At 46.4% G+C, this 12,347-nt stretch overlaps 1 protein-coding gene across 1 annotated transcript; it reads right to left on the reverse strand.

Annotated features, from left to right (window-relative positions):
- Positions 1 to 209: 209 nt before the first annotated feature.
- Positions 210 to 2,734, reverse strand: LOC123335301. The gene is made up of 2 exons (XM_044948744.1): positions 2,044 to 2,734; positions 210 to 383 (listed from the first exon to the last, which is right to left on the reverse strand). Exons 1-2 carry the CDS (start codon positions 2,732 to 2,734, stop codon positions 235 to 237), a joined length of 840 nt encoding a protein of 279 aa, XP_044804679.1. The 3' UTR covers positions 210 to 234.
- Positions 2,735 to 12,347: the final 9,613 nt, after the last annotated feature.

Genomic DNA, 12,347 nt, shown 5'->3' on the forward strand with positions numbered 1-12,347 from the left:
AGTGTCGGCATTAGCGAAAGCAGGTCTCCTGGAAGAGAAGCTTCAGAACCGCGAACTGAAGACAAAGGGAAGCCAGGAAGCGGCGCTCGGTGCTCTGGGAAACAGCACTTTGTTACGCAAGGGTCTTCTGCATTCAGGCTTAGGAGGATTTGACAAGTTAATTAATTTGTCTTTTCTCTTACCTAGGCATTCCTGCCACTCAAAACTTGCCTGCACTCCAAAACGGTGCCTTTTTCAGATGCAAAACTTCTCAGTATTCTGATGCGGGCGACTTCTGTTTCCAGGCTCCAGGACGAAAGATGCGGGGAACAGCGTCTCAAGCGCGGGCTTGCTGCTGCGCAGAAGGTGCGGGCTCAGCTCACTAGGATCTGCACCATCCAGAGCTCACATCAAGTGACAAATAAAAAGATGAGTGTTAACGATTCGAGGGATTCTCTGAGCTGTGGATCCCAGCATAGGGCTCCTCTTGCCTGAGGCTAAGGGTGATCCTGCTTTAAAAAGAAATTAAACAGCACGCAATCTTTCATAGGGGTGTGAAGACTATTCTTAAAAGGCAATATTACAGTGAACTCTCAGTGAAGACTGAGCTAGAAGGCCATGCAATAAGGCACTCCTTTTGCTCCAAACATCTCACACGATGGGTTTAGAAATAAAATACAAAGAAAAAGTTTAGTATGATGACGACCGTGACCATGGCCATCTCACTATACTCAGTAACTGACTGAGACACAACAAAGATGTGCATGTGAAAGACAAGGTCGGTAAGGCCCACACAGCGGGTAGGAGAGGGCCTGTACAAACACGGCTAGGCGAAGAGTTCTTAAATGGGACACACGGAAGCTCCAGACATAAAACACCGACAAATTACATCTTAAAAGTAAAAGCTTCTGATCGTTAAAGGACACTATTAAGAGTCAAAGGCAAGTCACAGAGTAAGAGGAGAGATTTACAACATATATGCCCATCAACGAGCTTCCCCGGTGGCTCAGTGGTAAAGAACTGGCCTGCCAAAGCAGGAGACGAAAGAGTCGCAGGTTCGATCCCTGGGTTGGGAAGGTCCCCTGTAGAAGGAAATGGCAACCCACTGCAGTGTTCTTGCCCGGGAAATCCCATGGACAGAGAAGCCTGGTGGGCAAAGTCCAATGGGGTCACAAAAGAGTCAGACACGACTCAGCGACTAAACAACATAGCCATTGAAGGATTCAAATCTAGGCTGTGCATTAAAAAAAAAAAAAGCGAAATTGCTCAGTCGTGTCCGACTCTTGTGACCCCACGGACTGTAACCCACCGGGCTCCTCCGTCCATGGGATTCTCCAGGCAAGAATACTGGAATGGGTTGCCATTTCCTTCTCTAGGGGATCTTCCTGACCCCGGAATCAAACCCAGGTCTCCCACACTGCAGGCAGATGCTTTATCGTCTGAGCCACTAAAAAGTCCACCACAAATAATAAAAAAGACAAACTGATTTTAAAATGGGTAAAAGACTAGCTGCTGCTAAGGCGCTTCAGTCGTGTCCGACTCTGTGCGACCCCATAGACGGCAGCCCACTAGGCTCCCCCGTCCCTGGGATTCTCCAGGCAAGAACACTGGAGTGGGTTGCCATTTCCTTCTCCAATGCATGAAAGTGAAGAGTGAAAGTGAAGTCGCTCAGTCATGTCCGACTCTTGGCGACACCATGGACTCCAGCCCACCAGGCTCCTCTGTCCATAGGATTTTCCCGGCAAGAGAACTGGAGTGGGGTGCCATTGCCTTCTCTAGGTAAAAGACTAGAGCAGACATTTATTTGATGAAAGAGGATATCCTAAATGCCAGTTCACAAATGAAAACGTGCTCAATGCTATTACACATGTTGTAAACGCTAATGAAAATCAAAGAAAATAGAGCCACCCCAACAGTGAAAATTAAACAGACTGACAGCACCAAAGCCCAGTGAAGAGGGCAGATAAGTTGGTACAGTCGTTTTGGAGAACTGGCAGGACCTGTTCAAGTTTGACACGCACTTTCCCTATGAGCTAGCAACTAACTGCTCCCCTAGGTACCTACCCTGGAGAAATGAGCATCTTCTGTTAGGGGAAACACCGACTGAAACCTCCCACCCTGGCCAGGTGACCATCTGCATGAGTCGTTTTACAACAGGAGGTCCTGGGAAGGAACGCGGAACTCCCAAGTCACTACCAACCGGAAGAATCGGGAAAGGGCGGGTGCACGTGTCCTCCCAGAATCCTCCTTGCTGGAATCCATGCTGGCTGAGCGGTGAGGGCGCCCCCAGGAGGGGCCCGTGTCCTCCCAGAATCCTCCTTGCTGGAATCCATGCTGGCTGAGCGGTGAGGGCGCCCCAGGAGGGGCCCGTGTCCTCCCAGAATCCTCCTTGCTGGAATCCATGCTGGCTGAGCGGTGAGGGCGCCCCAGGAGGGGCCCGTGTCCTCCCAGAATCCTCCTTGCTGGAATCCATGCTGGCTGAGCGGTGAGGGCGCCCCAGGAGGGGCCCGTGTCCTCCCAGAATCCTCCTTGCTGGAATCCATGCTGGCTGAGCGGTGAGGACGCCCCCAGGAGGGGCCCGTGTCCTCCCAGAATCCTCCTTGCTGGAATCCATGCTGGCTGAGCGGTGAGGGCGCCCCAGGAGGGGCCCGTGTCCTCCCAGAATCCTCCTTGCTGGAATCCATGCTGGCTGAGCGGTGAGGGCGCCCCCAGGAGGGGCCCGTGTCCTCCCAGAATCCTCCTTGCTGGAATCCATGCTGGCTGAGCGGTGAGGACGCCCCCAGGAGGGGCCCGTGTCCTCCCAGAATCCTCCTTGCTGGAATCCATGCTGGCTGAGCGGTGAGGGCGCCCCCAGGAGGGGCCCGGGGCCGGAAAGATCGGCCTCAAACGACCGGAAACGAATCCCCTCACCTTAAACCCGGGACCGGAAATGAATCCCCTCACCTTAGACCCGGGACCGGAGCCGCGTGCAGGGCCGCCCTCCGGGGCCCTCACCGCGCTGCTCTCCCCGGGCCTGCCCAGTGACGTGTCCTGCTTCGTGAGCTCGTGTCTCCTCGGGTAAGTCGTCTCTGAGCTGAGAGGAGAGCCCGCTTTCCGGATCTCCCTTCCTGCAACGATATGACTACAGACATTATAAAAATAGTCTTAGAAATTTTATTCATAGTAATAAAAAAAAACACTGGAACTGTTCACCAATAAAAGAAGGAATACACACGTGGTACAGTCATGTAATGGAATACTAAACAATAAAAAGTAACATATGGGCACATGGAACAACATAAGAGATATCATAATATTAGTATTCAAAAAAATGCCTGACAATGAGAGCTCATGCTGTATGGCCATATTTATATGAAGTTCAAAACCTACAAGACTAATCTACAGTGATGAAGCCAGAATTATGATTGCCTTAGGGTCCTGACTAAAGGGTCCTGGAGAAGGAAATGGCACCCCACTCCAGTATTCTTGCCTGGAGAATCCCATGGACGGAGGAGCTTGGTGGGCTACAGTCCACGGTTCGCAAAGAGTCGGACACGACTGAGCGACTTCACTTTAGGGTCCTGACTAGAAAGGAGCAAAAAGAAGTCTCCTTGGGTATTAGGAAAATACTTTGTATCAATCTGGAGAGGCCAAGTAAATGCATTTATAAAAATTCATTAAGCTGGACAATTAATGTCAGTGGGCTTACCCCAATGTTCATAAAGCAATATTTTCAATTATTTGCCAAGACATGGAAGCAGCCTAAATGTCCACTGACAAATTAATGGATAAAGAAGATGTGGTCGTGTCCGACTCTGTGCGACCCCATAGACGGCAGCCCACCAGGCTCCCCATCCCTGGGATTCTCCAGGCAAGAACACTGGAGTGGGTTGCCATTTCCTTCTCCAATGCATGAAAGTGAAAAGTGAAAGTCGAGTCTGACTCTTAGCAACCCCATAGACTGCAGCCTACCAGGCTCCTCCATCCATGGGATTTTCCAGGCAAGAGTACTGGAGTGGGGTGCCATTGCCTTCTCTGATATATAAATATATATATATATATGTAAATACAAAATGAGCTATTAACTATAAAAAAGAATGAAATAATGCCATTTGCAGCAACACGGCAGGACCTAGAGATTATCATACTAAGTGAAGTCTGTCAGTCTGTTTCTGTTTTGTAAATATGTTCATTTGTATCATTTTTTCAGATTCTGCATATGTGATGTGTGTTAGCTGTTCAGTCGTGTCTGACTCTTTGAGATCCCAAGGACTGTAGCCCGCCAGGTTCCTCCATCCTTGGAATTTTCCAGGCAAGAATACTGGAGTGGGTTGCCATTCTCTTCTCCAGGGGATCTTCCTGACCCAGGAATCGAACCCAGATCTCCTGCATCACAGGCACATTCTTTACCATCTGGCGACTAGGGAAGCCTACCGTCCATGGGATTTTCCAGGCAAGAATACTGGAGTGGGCTGCCAGTTCCTTCTCCAGACATATGTGTTACCATATGATATTTGTCTTTCTCTGTCCAAGAATATGTATATATTTATAAAATGAAGTATTACTCATTAAAATAAAAGAATGAAAAAATGCCATTTGCAGCCACACGGATGGAAATGTTTCACCTCCTTTAGATTTAAGGCCTTCCTTGAATAGAAGACCGAAAGAACTGCTAAACAATGCATTCAGCAAGAAAAGAAAAAAAAAGCAAATCTAGACTGAAGGCGTATCATGCAAGAAACAGGGAGCTTGGGCTTTGTTAAAATTTGTTGGCATACCGGGGAAGGATAGAGGGAAGAGATAGCTAGGGAGTTTGGGATGGACAAGTACACACTGCTTTATTTAAAATGGATCACCAACAAGGGCCTACTGTACAGCACGGGGAACTCTGCTCCGTGTTCTGTGGCAGCCTGGGTGGAGGGGGTTCCAGGGGAGAAAGGATACATGTATGTGTATGGCTGAGTCTCTCTGCTGTCCACCTGATGCAATCACAACATTGTTAATGAGCTATACCCCAATACAAAAGAAAAAGTTTTTAAACAGTTGGCATAAATTGTTAAATATGTTAATTAAGTTTTTCCTGCATGTTATGGACTGAATTGTGGGCCCCCCTCAAAAAAACTTTATATGGTAAAGTCCTAAACCTTAGTACCCCCGATGAGATTATCCTCTGAGACAGGATCTTTTAAGAGACAAGGCTAAATGAGGTCGCTGGGCTGGGCCTTCAGCCACCATGGCTGGATCCTTCTAGGAAGAGGAGATTAGGACATGGACGCACAGACGGAAGAGCATGTGAGGACACAGGCAGAACACAGCCGTCTAGGCACCAAGGAGGGACCTCAGGAGAAACCAGCCCTGTCGGAACCTTGATCTTGGACTTCCCGCCTTCAGCACCGTGAGGAAAGAGACCTCCTGTTTGAGCCACCGGTCTGTGGCACTTTTACAGCAGCCCTAGCAAACAAATGTGTTGTCCAGTCGCTCAGTCATGTCCAGCTCTTTGCAACCTCATGGACTGCAGCACACCAGACTTCTCTATCCTTCACCATCTCCCAGAGCTTGTTCAAACTCATGTCCATTGAGTCAGTGTTGCCATCCAACCATCTCATCCTCTGTCGTCCCCTTCTCCTTCTGCCTTCAGTCTTTCCCAGCATCAGGGGCTTTTCTGATGAGTCAGTTCTTCACATCAGGTGGCCAAAGTACTGGAGCTTCAACTTCACCATCAGTCCTTCCAGTGAATATTAAGGACTGATTTCCTTTAGGATCGACTGGTTTGATCTTGCAGTCCACGGGACTCTCAAGAGTCTTCTCCAACACCACAGTTCAAAAGCATCAATTCTTCAGCACTCAGCCTTCTTTATAGTCCACCTCTCACATCCATACATGACTACTGGAAAAGCCATAGTTTTGACTATACGGACCTTTGTTGGCAAAGTGATGTCTCTGCTTTTTAATATGCTGTCTAGTTTTGTCATAGCTATTCTTCAAAGGAGCAAGTGTCTTTTAATTTTGTGGCTAAAGTCACCGTCCACATTGATTTTGGAGCCCAATAAAATGAAATCTGACACTGTTTCCTCATTTTCCCCATCTATTTGCCATGAAGTGATAAGACCAGATGCCACGATCTTGGTATTTTGAATGCTGATTTTTAAGCCAGCTTTCTCACTCTCCTCTTTCATCTTCATCAAGAGGCTTTTTAGTTCCTCCTCACTTTCTGCCATTAAAGTAGTATCATCTGCATATCTGAGGTTGCGATATTTCTCCCAGAAATCTTGATTCCAGCTTGTGCTTCATCCAGCCCAGCTTTTCTCATGATGCAGTCTGCATATAAGTTAAATAAGCAGAGTGACAATACACAGCCTTGACGCACTCCTTTCCCAATTTGGAACCAGTCTGTTGTTCCCTGTCCGGTTCTAACTGTTGCTTCTTGTCCTGCATACAGATTTCTCAGGAGGCAGGTCAGGTGGTCTGGTATTCCCATCTCATTAAGAATATTCCACACACACACACACAAAGAATATTCCACAGCTTGTTGTGATCCACACAGTGAAATGTCTTAGCATAGTCAATGAAGCGTAAGTAGATGTTATTTTGGAATTCCCTTACTTTTTCTGTGATCCAGTGGATGTTGGCAATTTGATCTCTGGTTCCTCTGCCTTTTCTAAATCCAGTTTCAACCTCTGGAAGTTAAAGGTTCACCTATTGATGAACCTGGCTTGAAGGATTTTGAGCATTATCTTGCAGGCATGGGAAATGAGTATAATTGTATGGTAATTTGAACATTCTTTGGCATTGCCTTTCTTTGAGATTGGAATGAAAACTGACCTTTTCTAGTCCTGTGGCCACTGCTGAGTTTTCCCAATTTGCTGGCATATTGAGTGCCGCACTTTAACAGCATCATCTTTTAAGATCTGAAATAGCTCAGCTGGAATTTCATCACTTCCACTAGCTTTGTTTGTAGTAAAGTTCCCTAAGGCCCACTTGACTTCACACTCCAGGATATCTGGTTCTAGGTGAGTGACCACATCATCATGGTCATTTGGGTCATTAAGAGCTTTTTTGTACAGTTCTGTGTATTCTTGCCACCTTTTCTTTTCTTAATCTGTTCTGCTTCTGTTAGGTCCTTCCTGTTTTTGTCCTTTATTGTACCTATCTTTGTATGACATGTTCCCTTGGTATCTCCAATTTTCTTAAAGAGATCTCTAGTCTTGGCGTTGGTCACTTAAGGAGGCTTTTTTATTTCTCCTTGCTATTTTCTGGAACTCTGCATTCTGTTAGGCATAGCCTTCTCTTTCTCCTTTGTCTTTCGATTCTCTTTTTTTCTTTTCTCTTCTTTTTGTTTCTCTTCTTTTCTTTTGCTTTGAGGAACACAATGAAGCAGGGCAAAGCCTGACAGAGTTTTGCCAAGAGAACGCACTGGTCATAGCAAACACCCTCTTCCAACAACATAAGAGACAACTTTACATGTGAACATCACCAGATGGTCAGTACCAAAATCAGATTGCTTATATTCTTAGCAGCCAAAGATGAAGAAACTCTATACAGTCAGCAAAAACAAGACCTGGAGTTGACTGTGGCTCAGATCATCAGCTCCTTATTGCAAAATTTAGGCTCAAATTAAAGAAAGTAGGGAAAACCACTAGGCCATTCATGTATGACCTAAATCAGATCCCTCATGATTATACAGTGGAGGTGAGCAGTAGATTCAAGGGACTGGATCTGGTAGACAGACTACCTGAAGAACTAGGGATGGAGGTTCGTAACATTGTACAGGAGGTGATGACCAAAACCATCCCAAAGAAAAAGAAGTACAAGCAAACAAATATATTGTGGTGAAGTGAGAAGTTGCTTTTTGTCATACAAAGTGTGGATCCAGTATTCTAGACAAGAGGAAAGACGTGCCTGTTTGGCCAAGAGTGGAAATGTGTGTACATCCTGCTGAGTTTCTATGTCAGAGAGAGCAGGGTTCCTTCCCAGAACACTGTTGGCAGAGTTGCGTGCTTTTGATAGGGACTGACCCTCAAAGCCTAAAGTACCTGGATCTATCCCCACAGAGTAAAGGTGCCTCTAACCCTTGTCCACAGGCTTCATTCTGTAAATGCTGAGAAATATGAGCAAGAAGGATGCAGCCTTCCTTGGAGTGTTTACTTCTGGGGAGGCGGGCACTTGGGAAATGAGGTAAAAGCAGTGAGGAAGGAGGACTTCCTTCTTTTTCTCTTCTCGGCCATGCGGCTCGGGGGACCTTCTCCTGGACCAGGGCTGGGTCCAGGCCCCCTGCAGGGGAAGCACAGAGTCTTAACCACTGGCCCCCTACCGAGGACCATGATTTCTTTAATAATACACATCTCTCTGGCAAATGAACACATTAAGAAAATGTGGTTGGTGAACATGCAGATATTAAATCACTCTATGTTTTTCTATAAGTTTAAGACATTTTATAACAACGTGCACAGCTTTGTGCTTTGGGGGGCGGGTATCATGTTACCATGCCCCACCTTGTTTTCGTTTGTTTTCTTCACCCAAAGTGTTTGCTGACGTACAGCACTTCTTTTATAAATTTTGAAACACTCCCCTCTGGATTTTGATTTTAGCCCCAGAGGGTCAGCCAGCCAGGACTTAAGATTACGGAACTGAAGAGACAGACTTTCCCTTGATAAGGAGACCCTAAACTGGGGAACCTGTCCTAATACAAGCTTTTTCTTAATGGATGTGAAAGTTGGACTGTGAGGAAAGCTGCACGCTGAAGAATTGATGCTTTTGAACTCTGGTGTTGGAGAAGACTCTTGAGAGTCCCTTCAACTGCAAGGAGATCCAACCAGTCCATTCTGAAGGAGATCAGCCCTGGGATTTCTTTGGAAGGAATGATGCTGAAGCTGAAACTCCAATACTTCGGCCACCTCATGTGAAGAGTTGACTCATTGGCAAAGACTCTGATGCTGGGGGGGATTGGAGGCAGGAGGAGAAGGGGACGACAGAGGATGAGATGGCTGGATGGCATCACTGAATCGATGGACATGAGTTTGAGTGAACTCCGGGAGTTGGTGGTGGACAGGGAGGCCTGGTGTGCTGTGATTCATGGGGTCACAAAGAGTCGGACACGACTGAGCGACTGAACTGAACTGAACTGAACTGAAACTGGGAAACCTGTCCTAATACAATCTTTTTCTTAATTTGTGAAATTATGTGTATGAACATTTTTATAGAGTTTGAGAATTAGACTCCCTCTTACAATGATCTGACACTAACATTAGTAAAATTCATGATATTCAGACTTTTTACAGAAAATCTAGGTCACACCAAAGTTTGGTTCTTTGGAAATTTGATTTTATCATATAATGTTGAAGTTGCTCAAAGAGATAAATATTCATATATTGCTTTAGATAAGCAGTCAGTCATTTAGCCGGAGTTCAGAAAAAGGAAACTTTCTTTTACTTACTTTGCACCTTTATTGTACATGATAGGTAGGTTGGTAAAACAGGTGTATGTATTAGTAATTATAAATAAAAAACAAAAGTGAAAAATCCTCTCTGTTTTCAAATGCCATGCTCAGCCAAACACGGAAAATCCCATGCACGGCAGAGCCTGGTAGGCTGCAGTCCATGGGGTTGCTAAAAGTCGGACATAACTGAGCGACTTCCCCAACATTAGATATGAAAATTTCTATTAAGAACACCTAAAAATAAAAATGAATAAAATTTAGCACTAATAGTATTTGGGGCATAGTTAAGGCTCACACTGGAAATCATGATTTAATTGCAAAAATGCTTGAAAACCAAGGAAGGAGATTTTATGTCTCCCCATCCTAGGACTCATTTGATGATTATTTTTCAATAATTTTTCCTTAGAAGGATAGACTTTATTTTATGTATACATGCGCTCAGTCATGTATGACTGTGACCATATGGACTGTAGCCCGCCAGGCTCCTCTGTTCACGGAATTTTCCAGGCAAGAATACTGGTGTGAGTTGCCGTTTCCTTCTCTTTCTTCTTTATTTTATTGGTTATTAAAATAAAAGTCCAATGATCACAGTCACTTTCTCCAGTGGGAAGCTGGCCCAGGGATCTCCACGCTAAGGCCTCTGCCTGCCCGGTCTTCATCTTATACTCCTGTCGAGCCTCTGTCTCCAGAAGCAGGCGGCTGTGCTGGGAGGGATGATGTCAGTCACCAGGCACCTGCTCTGCCACCTGCTCAGACCCAGCCCTGGGAGAGGAGATGCGCCCTTGGTGGGAACAGCATCAATCCGCTTGTGGCCTTCAGGGTTGGTGTTTTACAGAAGCTGAGTAGGAAGAAGTATGGCCCAAAGGTACTAGATGTTGGAGCAGCAACTGATGGTCCCAAACCTGCCTTTCTTGGATGGGAAGGTGTCTCCAGCCAAAGGATCCTGGATGAACAGGGGCCAGCCGTGCTGTTTGGGGGAGGGTGTCAGGCCAGACAGAAAACGCAAAGGCCCTGAGGCAGAAAAACCTTTCTGAGTTAAACCACTCATTTGGGAGAAGGGCCCAGAGAGGTAGCCCTTGCCAATCCGGTTATGGGGTTGAGAGTATATTTGCAATGTTATGAGAAGCTATCGGGGGGTTTCAAGCAGGGGGTTGTGGGATCAGGCTTGCATTTACAGTTTGAAAGCTCAACTGTGAAGAGGGGATTGTGGTAGAACAAGGGCAAAAGCAGACAGACCAGAAGGGGAGCTGTCAGTGGCCTGGGCAATAAGTGATAACCATGGAGACAGAGTGCGGAAGGAAATGGCAGCCGCTCCAGCGTCCTTGCTGGGAAACCCAGCGGGCAGAGAGGCGTGGTGGGCGACAGTCCAAGGGGCCACAGAAGAGCTGGACACGACTTGGCGATGAAACAACAGCAACGTGGAGACAGAGATGAACAGACTGGAGACTGAGTTTACAGGAAAATAAAAATGGGGAAAAGATGGCGTATGGCAGGAAACCAGCACAATATTGCAAAGCAATTATCCTTTGATTAAAAACAAAATTTTTTTTTAAATGAGAAAAAGAAGCTTTACTTTCAAAGGAGTCCAGTGAATGGCAACTCCATTTAGAAGCTGGCTGCAAATGTTTCTAGGTCTTTGTTTTGCTTTTGCGTTTTTAAATGCACTGATTGGACACAGAATTGTGCTTGTATGCCAGCATGAGTTTGTTTTGTTTTTGGCCGTGTGTCGAGGCACGTGAAATCTTAGTTCCTCAACCTGGGATGGAACCTGTGCCCCCTGCAGTGGAAGTATGGAGTCTTAACCACTGGACAGTAAGGGAAGCTTCAGTGTGAGTTTGGTTTTAACATAGATGGTATTATCTTGTACAGGGTTCATTCAGTAGTATTTCTGGAGATTTACCTATGCTATTACCCTTGTATGAGAAGGAAATGGCAACCCACTGCAGTACTCATGCCTGGAAAATTCCATGGATGGAGGAGCCTGATGGGCTACAGTCCATGGGGTTGCAAAGAGTTGGATAGGCCTGAGTGACTTCACCTCACTTTCACTTACTTGTCCTTGCGTAAAGGTTGCTTGGGACAGCTGCATACTATTCTACAGTATTTATAAGCCAGAAGTAATTTCCAGACGGTGACCTGCTCCTTTAATTCCTTTTCGCCAAGCCTTTTCTTTCCTAATTGTGGTTTTCTTCCTTCAGCAAGTTGTGTCAGGCTAAATAAAGAGGTAAACTGAGGCAAGCTAGAAGTACCAGAAACTGAGATTACTTGGGAATAGAATAGGAATTGCAGTTTGAGGAAATGCAGATCCCAGGAGGCTACAGGTGAGCGAGTTAGGTGGAGGGGCTGTAGCGGGGCGGGGGGAGCGGGGCGCAGTCATGCAGGGTCATCAGCTCGAGGACCGCTGAGACTCTCTGGCTGTTACCAGTCAGGAAGCAAGGGGGCGGTCTGCAGGACCAGCCTTTTGGGCGAATCCCAGGCTCAGTTCTTAAGTTCAACATTTCTTTCTTCTCAGGGCCCCGGGGGGTGAGATTTACATTGTAGATCGTCCTTTCTCAGTTGTGAATTCTTTCTAATTGAAAACCTTGCCTTTTCTTTTCTTGGTGCTTGCTTCATAAAAGGACGGCACCAGGGTGCTTCCTAAATGCTCACAGCGCCTGATTATGTAGACGCAGCAAGCCTCCTGGATCCTGTGCCCTTGAACTGTACCGGCCTGGTGCTTACAACACATTTTGAAGCAGGCCTTGACACTGTAGGCCTTCAGCCTAAGGCAGAATGTCATCTGGGCGCTCTGAGTGGGGAAATAATGAAAAATAACGTTCAGTGGATGTCACAAGCGATTCACCACTCGGACAGTGATGGTTTTCAGGGTAGGCCGAAATGAGGTTATTTTCTTCTGCTGCAAAACATCCTGGAAATAGCCTGCCTCCTGAATTCTGGGGACAGCTTGGGAGGG

This window comes from Bubalus bubalis, chromosome 1, assembly GCF_019923935.1.
Source record: "Bubalus bubalis isolate 160015118507 breed Murrah chromosome 1, NDDB_SH_1, whole genome shotgun sequence".
NCBI lineage: Eukaryota > Metazoa > Chordata > Mammalia > Artiodactyla > Bovidae > Bubalus > Bubalus bubalis.

What these genes read in the sequence shown, in the direction of transcription:
- LOC123335301 (XM_044948744.1), bottom strand. Translation starts at nt 2,734, where the DNA reads ATGGATTCCAGCAAGGAGGATTCTGGGAGGACACGGGCCCCTCCTGGG. An exon ending in AAGATGCTCATTTCTCCAGG is followed by an intron (nt 384 to 2,043) that starts GTAGGTACCTAG and finishes ACTTGATGTGAG; the next exon opens with CTCTGGATGGTGCAGATCCT.